At 36.5% G+C, this 18,680-nt stretch overlaps 2 protein-coding genes across 5 annotated transcripts; one reads left to right on the plus strand and one right to left on the minus strand.

Moving 5' to 3' along the window:
- On the plus strand, positions 508-11,344 carry LOC109223974 (1-phosphatidylinositol-3-phosphate 5-kinase FAB1B-like). 4 transcript variants are annotated; one of them, XM_019388490.1, is made up of 13 exons: positions 508-647; positions 809-965; positions 1,060-1,860; positions 2,751-3,482; positions 4,024-4,177; positions 4,262-4,606; positions 4,721-5,539; positions 5,643-5,977; positions 6,222-6,345; positions 6,427-6,570; positions 7,079-8,599; positions 9,366-9,632; positions 10,587-11,344. In XM_019388490.1, the coding sequence occupies exons 3-13, from the start codon at positions 1,292-1,294 to the stop codon at positions 10,899-10,901; spliced, it is 5,325 nt and encodes a 1,774-aa protein (XP_019244035.1). In that variant the 5' UTR covers positions 508-647; positions 809-965; positions 1,060-1,291; the 3' UTR covers positions 10,902-11,344. The 4 variants fall into 4 exon arrangements, with proteins under 4 accessions (XP_019244035.1, XP_019244037.1, XP_019244038.1 ...); XM_019388492.1 differs by having other exon boundaries at positions 1,105-1,860; XM_019388493.1 differs by having other exon boundaries at positions 509-647; positions 809-1,860; positions 7,082-8,599.
- Positions 11,606-12,685, minus strand: LOC109223975. The gene is made up of 3 exons (XM_019388494.1): positions 12,341-12,685; positions 11,985-12,109; positions 11,606-11,856 (listed from the first exon to the last, which is right to left on the minus strand). Exons 1-3 carry the CDS (start codon positions 12,515-12,517, stop codon positions 11,787-11,789), a joined length of 372 nt encoding a protein of 123 aa, XP_019244039.1. The 5' UTR covers positions 12,518-12,685; the 3' UTR covers positions 11,606-11,786.

Consider the following 18,680-nt stretch of genomic DNA (forward strand, 5'->3'; position numbering starts at 1 on the left):
AACAACAACATAAGAACCAGAAAATAGATAAAAATAATAACAATTAATATTACATAATTTTTTTTTTATTAAATTATTTAATCATGATAAATTAATATAAATTTGATAATAAGTTTTTACCTTGCTGTTACTAGCAGGTTAATTGATTTTGTGGCCCTTTAAATACGTATTTTTAGTTTTATAATTTTTTTTAAAGATGTAAAATTTACTTTTACGTATAAGAGATTTGTCATTTTTTTAAATTTAAAATTGTTAAGTCGTACAATTGATTACTTTCCTGTACAGAAGAAGGAAAAAGGAAGGGTAAGATTCTGTAGTGAAGTTTGACTTTTTCAGCCCAAAGGTTATTTTCCCAGTATCCTTTTTCTTTTCCGAAAAAGATTACTCCTTTTTTTCTACTACTACTTGCAGAGGGAAAAGCCAAAAAGGTGAAAAAGGAAAAAGAAAAAAAGAGATTTGAGTGACGTAATATAATCATTTTTTTTATCATTGCCAACTGGATAACAAGCTTGTGTGCCCGTCACACACAATCCCCCCAATTACATAAACACAGCGCAGTGAATTGAAGTCAGTTCCGTTCCGTTCTCTGCAATTTTTGTCCTCATCTGCTGATCTGTTTTTGCTGATTGATTGATAGGCGTAAAAAGGTAAACTCATGGCGGCTCTATTATCTTCAAGTCCTTTTCCTCCCAGTTAACTCAATTCTGTAATTTACTTAATAATATTTTTTTATTATATAACGTGATGGCGCTAATTAATGAGATGTATTTTATTGTACAAGCATAATTATTTTATTCATGTGTTTCAGGGGAGAATTGTTTAATCGCGGAGAGACAAATAATGGGGTTTCTTTATCGATTGGCGTTTTTATGGATTCCGCGTTGGAGTGATTTGACGACAGTTGGGTTCTATTGAGAATAGCGTGTTCTTCTCCTCCTCGTATATTGTCTGCGCTTCAATAAAAGGTTTGCTTATCTAAATATTTTGGATTCCTAATTTGGAATTTTTGGGTGGAGACTCATTTTCAGGTTTTATTAAATCGGATAACTCCTGATTTAGGGTTTCTGTTGCATGTTAATGGGCTGTTGATGTAATTCGAATTAGCCTGCTATTGATTGGTGAGAGATCAAGGATTTTCCTTTAATCAGTGAAGACCTTGTGTGGTCAACTTGTTAAGGGATTTTGGATCAGAGTCAATATTTTAAGGGATTTTTGGGATCAGGAATTGGATATGAGCTTTGTTAGAGACTGAGATTATAGAAATGAGAGGCGCAGAAGGTCTGTTTTGTCGATGGATAGGACATTCCTTGATCTGGTGGGGCTGCTGAAATCGTGGATCCCTCAGCGGGAGTCTTCTGCTAACGTGTCGAGGGATTTTTGGATGCCCGACCACAGCTGTAGGGTGTGTTATGAGTGTGATTCTTTGTTCACATTGTTTAACCGTAGGCATCACTGTCGACTTTGTGGACGTGTATTCTGTGCCAAGTGCACATCTAACTCCGTTCCTGCACCACCCCGTGAGCCAAGGTCAGTACAAGAGGAGTGTGAAAAGGTCAGGGTCTGTCATTTCTGCTTCAAGCAATGGGAGCAAGGTTTTAATCATGCTATTCGCAACCTGGATTCCAGTACTTTCCTTTCCGCAACTAGTTTTATCAGCATCAAATCTAGTGGAACTGGTGACAGTAGTAGCATTACCATTACTTCAGTGCCACATTCTTCTGTGCTTAGTCCACGCCAAGCAGCAGTAATGGAATCTTCTTTGGAGAGGCTAAGTGTTGCTACAGCAAAAGGGAGCAGTGATCCTGTTGATACAGGGGTCCGGGATCTGTCCACAAACCAATTTTCATTTTGCACAACAAGGTTCTTCTCTTACATCTTTACTGACTTGTCACATTTGGAAGTTGCAATATTTGTTATTTCTTTGTTTTCAAATGTAAATGGGTAAATTGCCCTAACGGTGTAGGCATCTTTTTGAGTACTAGATAGTGAATCAGGTAGGTTGGCCCTATTAGCGATATTTGTGATCACCCTCAAGCTTGGCCCTCTCTGTCGGACTTGGTCTATGATTTTCCTCGATGCCAAAAGTTACATTAATTAAACCATAATTGAAACTTTTTCCCTTCTAAAGTAATGGAAAAGAAAAGTAGAAATATCATGCACTTTAGGCGGAAAATCTCCAACAACTAATGGCAGAAGCAATTTTGTGAAAAAGCTACATGCTGAAGTTTGTTTCCTGGTCAAGGGCCTTATGGAGGCATATATTTGTCATTGCAACTGCAAGCCCTTGGATTACCGAGCAGCGACTAGTCAGAGGAAATCTGATGTATGCTTAAATGCAACTTGCAAGATATTTATCCAGTGATAGTACCTGACCAATCTCCAACGACCCTAATAAAGAATTGGCCGAATAGAGAAGGAAAGGAGAATTAGTCTCTTTTCACTTCCATGGTTATTCTTTCGTTCCTCGAATTGTCTGAGCTCATGAGTCCAGACCTGAAATAGGAAACCCAGCTCCACTTTTATAGTGATAGACTACTGCTGGGTTTGATTGAGAATAATGCTTTTCCCTCATAGTGTCTGCGGTATAAAAGGTTTGCTTTTTGTAAAATCAATTCCAGCTCCACTTGTCTAGTTGAGAATGTTTTGATTTTTAAAGTTTGATTTGCTCTATTTGACTGCCTTTCTTGCTACTTGTGGTCGTACAAGTATTTCACTTCAGTTAACTGTTTCTTGTTATATTCTGGAATCAGGAGTGATGATGAAGATGATGAGTATGGTGTTTACCAGTTAAATTCCCAAGGAAAGTTTTATCCTCAGACTAATGGCTACTATGGTCATGTTCACTATGATGACATTGATAAGGACTGTGGATCACGTAAAGTTCATCTTAATGGGGAAGCTGTTGATGAAAAATGTGTGAACAGCTTGTCCTTGCAGAACAATTTTGATTCCCAAGCTTCTGAAGAAGTGCTGCAGACAGTAAAACAGGATATTAGTGATGAATGTGAAACTTCATCATCCCTATATGCTGCGCAAGATGTTAATCTGGAACCTGTTGATTTTGAAAGCAGTGGAATTCTGTGGCTCCCACCTGAACCAGAAGACGAAGAAGATGAACGGGACGGACTGTTGTTTGATGATGATGATGATGGAGACACTGCAGGAGAGTGGGGATATCTGCATACATCAAGCAGTTTTGGAAGTGGTGAGTATAGAGGTAGGGACAGATCGACTGAAGGGCAAAAGAAAGCAGTCAAGAATGTTGTTGATGGCCACTTCAGGGCTTTAGTATCCCAGCTTATGCAGGTTGAAAAACTTGCCATTGGTGAGGAAGATGACAAAGAGAGTTGGTTGGAGATTGTTACATCCCTATCATGGGAAGCTGCCACACATTTGAAGCCAGATACAAGCAAAGGTGGGGGAATGGACCCTGGGGGATATGTAAAGGTGAAGTGTGTTGCATCTGGGCGTCGTAGTGACAGGTGAACAAGTAAAGTTTTTCATTTTGGTCCACCATGTTTCTCAGCTCTTTGTTCAATTCTTGCCTCAAATGTTACATTGAAGCTAACATTAGCAGCAACAATGTCTGAAACTGGAGAGTAGGAGCTTTTTTTGGGGGTCATGTATCTGCATGCACAGTCTCTCAATATCTGTCTGTTTCCCCTTGTCCGCCTGTTCCCCCCGTCCCTCCCTCACTCCCTCTCTGTGTGGGAGCCATTTGTGTCTCCGTATGTTTCTTTTTATCTTGTGATACTTTTGCTTTTCCTCATTAAAACTTTCAATTGTTTGCCCTCAACCAATATTCGATGAACTGGTTGTAGCATTACAACGAATAAAGAAGCTGTCAAACTCAAAATCGAGTTTGGTTTTTTCCTATGATTAACTTGTCTTATAGCAGCTTTTGCTTGCTTGCGGCGATGTTTGGTTCTTCTTCTTTTGTTATGTCTGCCCTTCACTTCATTTTGTTGTTGCATACATTTTTAGACATTTCTTCTCTCAACTGACCACATTTCCCTTAAATAGTGCTGTGGTGAAAGGGGTTGTCTGCAAGAAAAATGTGGCTCATCGGCGAATGACATCAAAAATAGAGAAACCCCGCATATTAATCCTTGAAGGCGCTCTTGAGTACCAACGAGTCTCCAACCTCTTATCAAGTTTCGATACATTGTTGCAGCAGGTTTTGAAGATTTTGCCTTTTCTTCCAAGACTTGTACAGAATAGTGTTAAGCTCTTGTGCTTATAGATATTTATTGCTGTTCAGGAAATGGATCATCTGAAGATGGCTGTTGCTAAAATTGATGCACACAATCCAGATGTCCTTCTGGTGGAAAAATCTGTTTCTCGCTATGCACAAGAGTACCTCTTGGAAAAAGACATATCACTTGTCCTAAATATCAAAAAGCCAGTTCTGGAGCGTATAGCTCGCTGCACTGGTGGTCAAATAGTACCTTCAATAGACCAAATTTCATCTCAAAAGTTAGGATACTGTGACATGTTTCACGTTGAGAAGTTTCTAGAAGAACATGGTACAGCTGGAGAGAGTGGAAAGAAACTGGTAAAGACGCTGATGTACTTTGAAGGCTGTCCAAAGCCACTGGGATGCACCGTAAGTTTCTTATAATTTACAAGAACAATAAGAACATAGGTAGAAGTATATATTGACTTGCTATGATCTAAACAGTTACGTGAAACCTACTTTTTTAAAATGACCATGTCTCAGGTATTACTCCGTGGTGCAAATGGGGATGAGTTGAAGAAAGTGAAACGTGTGGTTCAATATTCTATTTTCGCTGCTTATCATTTGGCTTTAGAAACATCCTTTCTTGCTGATGAAGGAGCCTCTCTTCCTGAACTTCCTTTGAATTCTCCGATAACAGTTGCACTGCCAGATAAACCATCAACATTCGACAGGTCCATCTCAACTATTCCTGGTTTTACGATTCCTGCCATTGAAAAAACTCAAGGGCCGCTATCTGGTAGCGAGCCACAAAGGTCAAAGAGTGTTCCGGCAGCAGACTTGGTCAAGGCTGCCAGCATTTGTGCTCAGAAAATGTGTGTCTCAGAGTTTCCAGGCTTCTGTACCACTAAAAGCACACTTTCTTCCTTCTGCAAGCCCTTTCTTTATAGTGAGTCTCACAGAGGTATTATGGATATGATGGAGTGTTCTCGGGCAAAGGCATCAGTAGTCAACGATGTCCAAGATACCCAAGGATACAAGTTCCTTTCTACTGGTTTTGATCCTTCACAGGAAGTTGAACAAGACATGTTGTCACAGAATGTTCAAAATGATTTCAATGCTATGGATGTGAACCAAAGTGGTTCGCAACTAGATGGGAAAAATGGTCCTGATGAACTGAAGTCTTCAAAGGAAGAGTTTCCGCCGTCTCCATCTGACAATCAAAGCATTTTAGTTTCCTTATCATCCCGGTGTGTTTGGAAGGGAACTGTCTGTGAAAGGTCTCATCTCTTTCGGATTAAATACTATGGGAACTTTGATAAGCCGTTGGGTCGTTTTCTACGAGACCATTTGTTTGATCACGTAATTTCTCCCCTCCCTTTCCTTATGTTGTAACATTACTGATATGCTTAAGGTGACTGAAAGGATCTTCACTAATTTTTTTCTCTTCAATATGTATTCTCAGAGTTACAGGTGCCGTTCATGTGAGATGCCTTCAGAAGCGCATGTTCAGTGTTATACTCACCGACAGGGTACTCTAACTATTTCTGTTAAAAAGCTGATGGAAATTCTTTTGCCTGGTGAAAAGGAAGGGAAAATATGGATGTGGCACAGGTGCCTTAGATGTCCACGGGATAATAAGGGCTTTCCTCCAGCAACTCGAAGAGTAGTGATGTCTGATGCTGCTTGGGGCTTGTCCTTTGGGAAGTTTCTAGAACTTAGTTTTTCAAACCATGCAGCTGCAAGTAGGGTGGCAAGCTGTGGTCATTCATTACATAGAGATTGTCTTCGCTTTTACGGGTATGGTCTTACTCTCTTGGTAGTATGAAGCACTTCACATCAGGAGTGTTGCAATCATCTGCCGTCCTTCTTGGTCATGCATAATATTTAATATGTTGGCATGATTTTCTGGTGTTAATAGTCAAATCATGTTTGACCTAGCTATGATGATAATATATATGTATTCAGTGGGATCTGACAGGAAAACATTAATGCCTTAAGTAGTTGAGTATGTTTTGCAATATTCATTTTGGAACTTTTGCAGCTTTGGGAAGATGGTTGCTTGCTTTCGCTATGCATCCATTGATGTTCACTCAGTATACCTTCCTCCCTCAAAACTGGATTTCTACTATGAGAATCAGGAATGGATACAACAAGAAGTTAATGAGGTGCGAAGAATGTGGCTTTGGATTTTTAGTAGCTGCGATCTGATCTCATCCTGTACTGACTTAATGGTTTAATATAAGCAGGTCATTGGTCGAGCTGAACTTTTGTTTTCTGATGTTCTGAATGCGATTCGGGTTTTGGTGGAGAAAAGATCTGGGAGACAACTTAACAGACGTCAGATTGCTGATTTGGAAGGGATGTTGCAGAAGGAGAAAGAAGAATTTGAGGTATGGATCAGTCAATTGGACTTGTGAATAGTGTTCGGTGATCACTAATTGACCACTGTGTAGCCTATCTGGTCCTGCAGAAATTATTAATTTATTTTCTCTCCCTACCTCCACCTCTCTGTGTTTGTTGGATGTTTACTACTAGAAATTGCACTTGAGTCTTCTACTTGTTTTCTCTTCAGTTGAGCTATCAGTGACCTCTCTGAAAAATAGGTCTCTTTAGAATTGCCTATGTCGGTTCGGTTGCGGGTTTATAACCTTGTCTTGCTTGTGGAAGACAAACTGTGGTGAAATTGTCTTCTCTGCTGTCGATTTGTCTACTAACACTGGTTTGACGCATCAAATAATGTATTGCTTGCTGTTGTTGTTAAACATTTGCATGATTGTTGAACTTAATATGTGTATCATGATCTTAATGACCGGTAAATTAACAGTTAAACTGAAATTCTCATGGGGCCTAGTATCGATGTTATTTTAAAAGATATTTCTAATTTGTTTTTAATATTAGCAGGAATCCCTCCAGAGAATTCTTATGAAGGAAGTGAAAAAGGGGCAGTCTGTTGATATTTTGGAGATTAATCGATTGAGAAGACAGCTTCTTTTTCAATCTTACGTTTGGGACCATCGTCTAGTATATGCAGCCAGTTTGGATGAAAAGACTCATTGGATTAATGGAGATGTGGCCTCTTCGGAACCTGAGAAACCGTTGATTTGTAATGATAAGTTCACTGATCTAGATAATCCCGCCGATTCAAGCAAATATCCTAATAACTCTGAATCTGCAAATTTCGAGGCTGGTGGAAATACGGATGAAGAAAAAAGTGTTAGCCAAAACAGTCATGTGGATTCTGTTCATCAAGAATCGGTGGTTGGTTTTGATGCTAATTGTGCAATAGAAAAACCACCTGGTCTTCCTGTTGCAACAAAAAGTTTCTGCGGAACACATCCTGCAGAATCCATATTACAGGGGCGCAGAGCACTATCCGATGGGCATTTCCCGAACATGGAGAGCTTGTCAGATACTCTTGAGGCAGCCTGGACTGGCGAAACAACTTCCACTGTTGGAATGCTGAAGGCTGGTATGGCGGATACTTTGACAACTGGAGTGGCAGAAAAAGTAAATACTGAAGACCATGGGGATGAAGAGAGTGGAACTAAGATGTCTCAATCTCCTCCTCTATTATCCTCTAAAGGCTCTGACAATGTGGAAGACTCTGGGAGCTGGTTAGGTATGCCTTTTATTAGCTTCTATAGGACACTGAACAAAAGCTTTTTACCAAGTGCTCAGAAATTGGATCCACTCGTTGGATATAATCCAGTATATGTTTCTTCATTTCGAGACTCAGATGCCCGAAGTGGTGCAAGATTGCTTCTGCCAGTTGGGGTTAGTGATACTGTTATACCAGTGTATGATGATGAGCCCACTAGTATTATATCTTATGCACTAGCATCACATGATTATCATGCTCAACTATCCGATGAACTTGAGAAATCTAAGGATGCTACTATGGACTCAAACTTTTCAATTCAGTCACTGGATTCCGGTAATCTGCAGTCCACTCAATCAATTGATGAAATGGTTTTAGAATCCTACAGAAGTCTTGGATCTATGGATGAGAGTATCTTGTCCTTGTCCGTCAGTCGCAGCTCTTTGGATTTGGATCCACTCTCATACGCAAAGACACTGCATGCTAGAGTTTCTTTTGCAGATGATGGATTGGTAGGGAAAGTGAAGTACACAGTGACTTGTTATTATGCAAAACGTTTTGAAGCCTTGAGGAGGATATGTTGTCCATCGGAGATGGAGTTCATAAGATCTCTTAGCCGCTGTAAGAAGTGGGGAGCCCAAGGAGGCAAGAGCAACGTTTTCTTTGCTAAAACTTTAGATGAACGATTTATTATCAAGCAAGTCACTAAGACAGAGCTGGAATCTTTTATGAAATTTGCTCCTGAATATTTCAAATATCTTTCTGAATCAATTAGCACAGGGAGTCCAACTTGCTTGGCAAAAGTTGTGGGGATCTATCAGGTATATTATTAGTTGACTACTTCAGCTTCCCAAATTTGTGATTAAGATTTATAAAGCTCTTTGTGACAAAACTTGCAACACTAACAATGACCTGATTGCTGTGAATCCAGATTTCTTTTTATGATTATTATTATTTGGACAAAATAAGTAGTGAATTTAGAATTTATTCGTGAGGCAAAGATGAGTTTTACTTTGGGGAAATAGGGTAGATAATAGGGATTCCTGATTTATGAGGTGTGAGATTAGTATTTCTTTATCATCAGCTACTTACTTTGAGATTAAGATTTATAAAGCTCTTTGTGACAAAACTTGCAACACTAACAATGACCTGATTGCTGTGAATACAGATTTCTTTTTACGATTATTATTATTTGGACAAAATAAGTAGTGAATTTAGAACTTATTCGTGAGGCAAAGATGAGTTTTACTTTGGGGAAATAGGGTAGATAATAGAGATTCCTGATTTATGAGGTGTGAGATTAGTATTTACTTTCTTTACCATCAGCTACTAACTCTAAAGACAGATGAAATAGGGTAGATAATATGGATTCCTATTAAAAACATGGCCTTTTTGGTGAATGGACCATAAAGCATAGAGTGCATATCTGCTGCTTCAGGGAACAGTCTTTGTTTTGCAAATGGTTACTAAAATAACAAGTTCTTCATTATTTCTCTCTGCTATTTTGGCTAGTCACAGGATTGCCCATTGTGGAATTTATTTTCTTATCAGGCCATTTAGTGTATTTATTTCTTGGTTTGTGTGAAGGTGTCGTCAAAGCATCTTAAAGGAGGAAAGGAATCCAAAATGGATGTGCTTGTTATGGAGAACCTTCTATTTGGGAGGAACCTGACGAGGCTTTATGACCTGAAAGGTTCTGCGAGGTCTCGTTACAATCCCGACTCCAGCGGAAGCAACAAAGTCTTGCTGGATCAGAACTTGATTGAAGCAATGCCAACTTCACCTATTTTTGTTGGAAACAAAGCAAAAAGACTTTTGGAGCGAGCCGTCTGGAATGACACTGCTTTTCTTGCCGTAAGTTTGTGGTGTTCTGTGCTTACATTCGGTGAATTTACTGTCAACTACTATGCACCTATTGTGGTTGGATCATGTAACAGTTACCTATCTGTCATGGTCCATCAAAAGTTTCATACTGCAGTTGATTCTAATATCAATTCAGGACAAGTTAGTTTTTATACGGCACTAGGATTTGGTGTGGGAGGAAGAGGTAGGGGAAAAAAGCACCTTCCTTAACCATAAGGAGTTGATCTAGTGGCTGGTGGTCAACCAGAATCTGGGTGGGTTTTTTTTTTTTTGGGGGGGGGGGGGGGTTGAGACTGAACCAACCTTATCATTCCTTCCTCCCCATTTGCGACAACTAAATAATTAAATAAATAAGATTATGACGGGAACAAAGAGGTTATTTGGGGTTCAGTGTCCCTCCAAACTCTTCTATTACGCATGAAGATTAAGTTGGGGATGTTATTTAGACCTTTGCTTTCCCTCCAAATAAGGATTCAGATGTCTGCCTTTCGCAAAGGCCTTCATCTTCGTCCCACCTAAGGCTCAGTTAGGGTGTGAAGAAAAAAGGAAAGGAAAGAGCTAGTATGTCAAAAATTTCCACGTTTTTGGGTGTGTGCATTTGGTAAGTATGAAAGTGGTTGAGATCTTTTCCACTAGAAACAATATCCTCCGAAGCAAGTCAGTCCTGCAAAAAGAAAGTGCAGAACTTGAAGGAAAGTGCTAATTCTCCTTCCCTTTCAAATAAAGACATACAAGAAAGTTTACTCCTTTCCTATTTTGCTTTGATTTTCTCCAGAAATATATATATATATATATATATACTTTTTTTGACATCCAAATGAAGACCATTATGCTATTATATATGTTAGCATTCTTATAAGCGGCATATATGTTTACTTTCTAGCAAATTCCTTCTGTGGTCAGGATTAGTGAGGTTTTGACTAACTGAGTTAATTATCTTTGCAGTCAGTTGATGTGATGGATTACTCACTATTGGTCGGGGTTGATGAAGAGAAGCATGAGCTTGTTCTTGGGATTATTGACTTCATGAGACAATATACGTGGGATAAGCACCTGGAGACATGGGTTAAGGCCTCTGGGATCCTGGGTGGACCCAAAAATGAGTCGCCCACTATAATCTCACCTAAGCAGTACAAAAAGAGGTTTCGCAAGGCCATGACCACCTATTTTCTCATGGTCCCAGATCAATGGTCACCACCGTCTATCATTCCCAGTAAATCACAGACTGATTTATGTGAAGAGAACATGCAAGGTGGATGATCTGCCGGGTGATTTGTAAATCTGTTTGTATATTGAGCACATAATTGGGTTTCTTGCATTGGGATCCCAGGTTCATACATCTCCTATATTTTCGATTCCCATTCTTTTGGAACGCAGTTCCAGTTGCATTCTCCCTAAAGTGGGAGAACACATGATTTCTTGTCAGAGCACTTTGGAAGAGGCTTGTATTTCAGTGAAAGTCTCTGTTGCATAGAATTTAGGTGGCCCTCCGTGGAAATATTTTTGTAAATCATTTTCTTTTCAGTACAATTTCTTTGGGTGTAAAATCCAAGGTATACATGAGTTCCGAAGGATCATTGGCAATTTTATACAATGCATGATTTTGGAGCAGTTTAGCTGGTGTAGTTTCAAGTGTATCGCGATTCTTTCCTTTGTGTAATTTCTGTAATTGTCATTTTGAAAGGTGAATCTTTTTACCTATCTTCCCGTTGGTTTTCTCCATTTTGACTATATATTCGTTGAATAGAAAACAGAGTTAATGAATTAACCTTTTAGAAGCTGGACTTCAATTTTTTCTGTTCCAAATGGTTAAAGAAGTAATTGTAGCGCCATTACATATCTCATACTTAAAGTCAAAACTGAAGCTTGTAAATCTTAGTCTTACCCAACCCAGTTTATTATTCTGTTTAATAAGTAGTGAGGTGAAAAGCATAAGAGAGAAAAGGTGATTGAGACAAAAACAATGGGGTGAAATGGGAAAATTAGTTCTTATACTCAAGTTCGGACTTATATACACCATACTATTAGAACAACTGAAACAGGTAAAGCTTCGACACTGAAACACGATCCCTGTTTTATTGTGTTATTGTCAGAAGTATGAAAGTGCTGATTGAGCATGAGAATGAGTTGAGAATTCACAGGAATCTAATTGAACTCAGCAGAATCAGCTATATGAAGCCAGCATCTTTGGAGGAGCTCTATGATTTCTTCATCTCTGCACATTTTACACAACCACAAGTCATAATAAATAGTAATTTATATCCTTTCACAGATGGATTTAATTGCTAAAACATTCATTACTACACATAAAATATTACAATTATTATTATTATAGTTACGTACCTTGAATTTGAAGAAAACCTTGGCAATTGCTGGCAGTAACGAGGACCTTCATCATATCCTTCACAAATGATCTCTCCATTCCCGTCTCTATAACAAACTATGCCTGTTGACCGATCTTCAAATACCTATCAAAGCGAATTAATTAGAAAAATTGTTAACTCCATCGCCTAATATGACTTGGAGCCAGTGGCGGAGCTAGGTGAACTCAAGGGGGTCAAGTCGAATCCACTTCTTCAGAACTTATAGTACTAAGTAAATACGAAATAATTAAATTCTTTCTTTTTTTGCATATAGAATTCCCTCGTTAGAATTTCTGGCTCTAAAAGTTAGAGCATACAAAAGATGAGAAGGAAAACCTTAAGCTTTTGGTTGGAAGGTGATCCGATCTGAAGAGGACTACTGGTATCTCTAGCTTTGATTGAAGAATTGTGATTGCATGAACGCACCATCATTCTTTGTGAAAGCCTTTCCTTTTTTGTTGAAGATGATTTCCAAACTAGGAAAGGAACCAAAGGAGAGTGTCTCACAGCCATTAATCTTGATGACAAACAAACAAACAAAAATAATGGAGGAAGGAAGAGAAGATAAATTATAAATGAAATGCTGTTAGAGAAGTACTGGCCATGTTGTATTAGTACTATTAATAAAATAATCTATGGTTTGGTTGTGTTTATAAGCTAAAGCAGATGATAGGTTATATGGGAAACTAATATTTGGTGTCTTGTCACGATGCATCATCTAAATATAGGTTTAAGAGTGAGTGGGCCCTTTTAGCATTATCTTCAAACTATTAATGTTGGTGACTGAGTCGTTTGGACGGTTATTACATTTTTTTTTTATTTGATTGATTTGTTGGTGGGTCTCTCATTCTCTCAATGTGATAGGTATATGTTTGCTTCAATGTTTTCATGATTGTATTGTCTGGGCACCTTGTCGCATTTCGATTAATTTTATGGGTACATGTAACTTCCAACCAGCGTAGATATTGAATAACTCTATTTACCAACACTATTTGATCATGAGGCCATACTTTTCGATGCAATGTTTGGCCTCAAGTTTCAAGAAAAGTAAAATTAGAAAAAGATTGTATATACCTTTTTCTACGTATAATGAATGTTTTTTTAAGTATGGAGCTAAATCAAATACTTTAGTTGAGATGACAACTTTTTTTGTCCTTTCAATAACTAGTTTTTGCTGATTATTCCCCATGAAGCAAGATTAAGATTTAGTTTCTGCTTCTATTTTTTTTTTTTTTTGGTTAAAATACTATACTTATCTTTACTACTTAATTCAGCATTAAAAACATTTCTTTCCTCATTATTAGAAATGCACTTTATCTAATGTCTGTCCATGTACTAGCGCTAAATATTAATTACTAGCTAGCTTAATAATTATTCAGTAGTTGTTCTTGTGCCTAACTGATAATTACCACTTACAAGGCAAATAGATAGTGACGTTTTCCTTAAAATAAATTCAATTTTTTTTTTAATATCTCAATGTTGTTACTTACAGTTACACACTTGGGACTTGTTACTAATTATTTTCTCAGAAAAGAAATGAAGTCAATGCAAAAATTCAGTATGAACTAATGCACTATTAAACTCTATGACTATCTTTTTGTGGCTTCTCATGCTTTCAGAGGCCAATACGATTTTAAATTGTTCACAAGTATTAGTCGATTGAAAAAGGAAACCAAATAGAATTTAACTTATATGCACGATCAATATATAATTATTTTTTTACACGTAATGTGATTTAGAGGGAACAGATTCAATGAGTCAATTTATTTTGATATAGTCATTTGGTATTCAGAATTCATTGGTTCGACTAGTTAAGATCCCATCACGTGGAGCCAACTTAAGGAAAAAACTTTCTATAAAAAAAAAAAAAAAAATTCTATTTCCAGATTGTTATACACTAGCAGGAATAAGTCGAAACCTAGAAACAGAGGACAACTCATCCTCTAAATAGGTTTGTACGATCAATAAACAGGCAAGTGATGACAATAACGAAGGGGGACCCCAACATTCTTTTCAAAATTTGGTTACTAAAACAGTCTAGTAATTAGGTGAAGTGAACATTAGCACGTGGATTAATCTTAATATTTACACCCAATGAGGCATTCCTCAAAGACAGACAAAAGTTATGTTTGGCACTAGGGTAACAAAGCATTCATTAATAACCTTTAATTATTCAGTCTCAATTAGGAGCATGAGCCCACCCTACAAACGGGGTTTAGGGCTTCAATAATATTATATCAATGAATTTTTACTTCCTATAGTAAAGGTTGATACGTTATTTATTTTAAATAAATATCCTTTTAAAAAATTATATTCCTTAGCTACCTTTTGATTTTTATAGCTATATATCTATTTATGGTCACCTCCTACCCTTAAGCCATAAAATACGCTTTGTATTATTTTTCTCTTTTATTCTTTCAGATTTTTCTCCACCCTCTCTCTTTCAACACTTTGTATAATTGCTAACGAGGTTTGGAGCATAAACTTCAGAAGGAATTTTAATGATTGGGAGGTAACGAGGACTGCTCAATTTATTAATTCTGTTGAGCATGAATCTGAAGCTATTAGAAACAAAAGATAACATTACACGGAGGCCCAACAACAAATGAGTGTTCTCTGTGAGTTCTTTTCTTGCTACAAGGATCCGATAAAGGTGGACTATTTAGCGAAGCCTTGGCTATGGAAACAAATTTGGAGGTCGTTTCGAGTCAGAATCGCGGCCCCCTCGACGAGACGACATTGGAGTTGTTCTTGAATAAAGACAACGGAGTTTGGGGCTGAGCAACTTGAAGATTCAGGATTTTTGCTCGACGGCTGATTCGCCGGAAATTAGGGTTTGTTCTTGAACAAAGACGACGGAGTTTGGGGCTGAGCAACTTGATTTTCTGTTAATATATTTTAATGCATTTTCAACGTATCACGCTGTATTTTATTGTATTCATTATCTTTTTTTTTCATTGTAATTCAATGTATCTCGCTGTATTCCATGTATTTCATTATATTCACTGTCTTTTTTCATTGCATTTCAATGCATCCCGCTGTATCCTATGTATTTCATTTTATTCACTGTCTCGCTATATGCCATGAATGTATTCATATATTTTTTTTTAATTAATATAATTTATGTATTCAGATGTATTATGTAATTTCTCTGAAGATTGCTATATTTTTGGGGTATTTTTCGGTTGAGAATCTTTTTTATAACTGAAAAAACAAAATTTGTGTGTTATAATTGAATTTGTTGAGTTATATTAGGAGTCTATTATGTTAGTTGATTCACTTTCCGTTTAAAAACAGTGAAATCCTATGTTTCACGCCGTGAATACAGTCGAATACAATAATCTATCCAGCTGTAATCCCATGTTTCACGCCATGAACACAGTCGAATACACTCGAATACAACAACTGATTAGCTGGATTTCCCTGATTCACGCCTATTTTTGCTATTGTATTCATGAATACAGTAACTTAAATACATCTAATACATCTTATAACAACATAAAACATATCTACAATCCGTAATATAGCAAATAGTATCTATAGATAATTACCACTAAAAGATAGTGCTTTATGAAAATTTCTCTTATCAATAACCTCAAAAGAAGCTTCCCAACTTTTTACGCATTAATTAAGGAGTTAATTCTGTATACATCATAAAGAGTTTTTATACTATTAATATTATTTTAACATGTTATTGCAAATAATCTTTATCTTATTTGTACGTTACTAATTTTATTTTTTATGAAATGTCATATGTTATTATCATTTAATTGTTTTGATAGTGTACCTTATAAATTTAGAAGTTAAACTCATTTGGAAAAAGAGTCTACCTTATAATTTTTTTTATACTATTTCTACACCCAATTCGATATTATGGTGCCGGTATAGACCGAAATTTCGTTATGGTCCAATTCTGATCGGTAATAAATACCAGGACTTTGCAATATTTGATTGATCACAATTCTATATATTCCATTGACTATAGAAGTTCCCAGGGAATTCATTAGAGGAATATTTCCGATAAAAATTGTTTGTTCTTGCATATCCCTACTGTTTTCCAAATTAATCCCGCGGATACATATAATTCAGAAGAATATGTGAGTGATTCATACACATCATCTCTTTCCTTTATCAAGGGTTCGACCAATTGATATGTTTCCATAAGCTAACTCTTTATGGTAAATTTGACATGATAATCTGAAAATATGGTAGTAACTAGGGCGAAGCCACAATAAAAGGCAGCGCGGTGCACTAAGCTTCCGCTATGCGTGGGGTCCGAGGAAGTGTCGGCCCAAGGGTCTATTGTATGCAGTCTTACCTTGAATTTCTGCAAGAGGCTTTACCACAGCTTGAACTCGTGATCTCCTGGTCACATGACAACAACTTTACCAGTTAAGCTAAGGTTCCCTTTCGGGGGCGGAGCCACAATACTAACTATATATTCGGACAAGCCCAATAATTTTTGCTTAGATTCTGTATTTTTATTAAGATATTTCATAAATTTCATCATAAATGTGAAATATTTAAAAAAAATATTTAATTAAACCTAATAACAAATACGAGCTATGAATTCGATTACAATTTAAAACTCATAAACTTCCAATTCCCGCTCTGTCTATAGCTAATAACCTAGCATGGTCAATTAAAATATGAGATGGGATATAATTTTTTAGGGTGTCATTATATATAATATATATCCTTAATGTTATAAATAGAATTTTATTATGGTGAATGTCTATATTTAGAGAGATTCTAGGGTTCATTGCATGGTGGCTAAACTACCCTCTCCCTATAAATAGAGGGTTCTATTCCATTGTAATTTATCCCAAAATTCAATAAGAATTCTCTCTCTCTACTTTTCTCTGCAATATTGCTCTTGTTCTTTTATTGTTTTATAACACGTTATCAGCACGAGACTCTAACCAATTGAGTAAAAGTTTTGGGATGGAGCATAATGGTTGTCAATTGTTCCATGAACTTCCTTCATGATTAAATTCTGAATTTAAGGTAAGTATTTTACTTTATTTTTCTCTTTTAGATTCTTGACATTCTATAATTTGATTTTAAATACGAGAAAAGACAATAAATTTTAATTATAACTCTAATGGAGTTAGTAAGAAATTATAACCACCCAAAGTGGTAAAATAGTTATCCCTTGCCATGATTGTGGGCAAAGATTGAAACCCCGTCCCATTGAATTTGCTCCATTCTCATTCCCTTAAGAGAATGTGATAGCAATATGTGATAAGTCTGAAAGAAGACAAAATTATTACCATGAAGGTATCAATGGATGTGGACGTGGCAATAGACGAAATTATAATCGTCATCATTGTGAGAATAATAAGGATTCTCAAAATAATCCTTCACTCTCTGAAAGTAATATTTGTCATTGATTTGACATGGGATTTTATAAAGCACATATAGATGATTATGGTCCATTCATGATGTGAATGTGACAACATCTAATTTATGAATACATATTCATTCTTGGAGGAATATGAACGTGCTAGTGGTAGTGAATATACCACGCTCACCTCTAGAAGGAGGTTTGAGAGGAAATAAGAAAATAATGTCATTATTATGGCATAAATGGTCATTGGTCACGTACTTATTGTACGCCAAAATATTTTGGCATTGTGATTATTAAAAGACAATGGTAATGCAAGAAACATATCTTGCACATAATTTTGACCATGACCATAATGGTATAACTTTCTCTTTAAAAGAGATATTCACCATATAGGTGTTGATGAATATGTGGTACTACAAAATTAATTGAGAACTCTGCAAGAGCCAATTATACTATTTTGGAGAAACACAATTAATTACCAATAAGGTATTGTGTTGTAGTAAGTCTCAAAGAAACTTATTCAGTTTCCAAAGTATACGCGAAAGCGGTTGATTATATTGAGACTATAAATAAAGAAAAGATTTAATATCTTCTATTACTACAACTTGTAGCGGGGTAATATGTATGTGAAAAGCTACCCGCTTTATTCTCCAGTTTGTACTACACAAACAAAAGAATGCCACAGTAAAAGGAAGTTTATTGATATAAAAACCCATATCATAATAAACTTGGAGTTTATTGATAATTGCACACGTCATGGTGTAAATCTGAAGTTTATCAATATTGGTAATTTATTCAGTTGGCATAATTGGTTTACCCATATCAATTTAAGTATGATGTGCAAAAATAAAAGAGAATTCACATGGGTAAATATTAAAGAACTAGAAAGTTCTTTACGAATTCTATTATGTTGCCTGTTCTCATTAATTAATATACCAATTAAAATTGGGATTGAATCCCATGAATGCTGGAAATATCAAAGGTGAATATGGGCCCATTCACCTGCCATGTATACCACATAAGATGCATCTATGAGATGGTTACATGTGCGATTATTAATAACCCGCAACATGGTGTTTTACAAGGTAACTTGCTCAATAATTTAATTTCGAGCATAATTTCCAGATTTTCTATTCAAGAAGTTCATCTTGATAAGTTGGTTTACATCACAGTTGATTTAGCAAAATGATTTATTGAGTGCCTCCACTTAATAGCTAAACAATTGCTTATGAGAATAAAGTTTTGTATATCAGTTTGATATACGTTATATACGAAAGTATATTATTTTCTCCCCTCACAAGTGGTTCATGGTCAGGAACCAAATAA

This window comes from Nicotiana attenuata, chromosome 3 (genome assembly GCF_001879085.1).
Source record: "Nicotiana attenuata strain UT chromosome 3, NIATTr2, whole genome shotgun sequence".
In the NCBI taxonomy this organism is placed as follows: Eukaryota; Viridiplantae; Streptophyta; class Magnoliopsida; order Solanales; family Solanaceae; genus Nicotiana; species Nicotiana attenuata.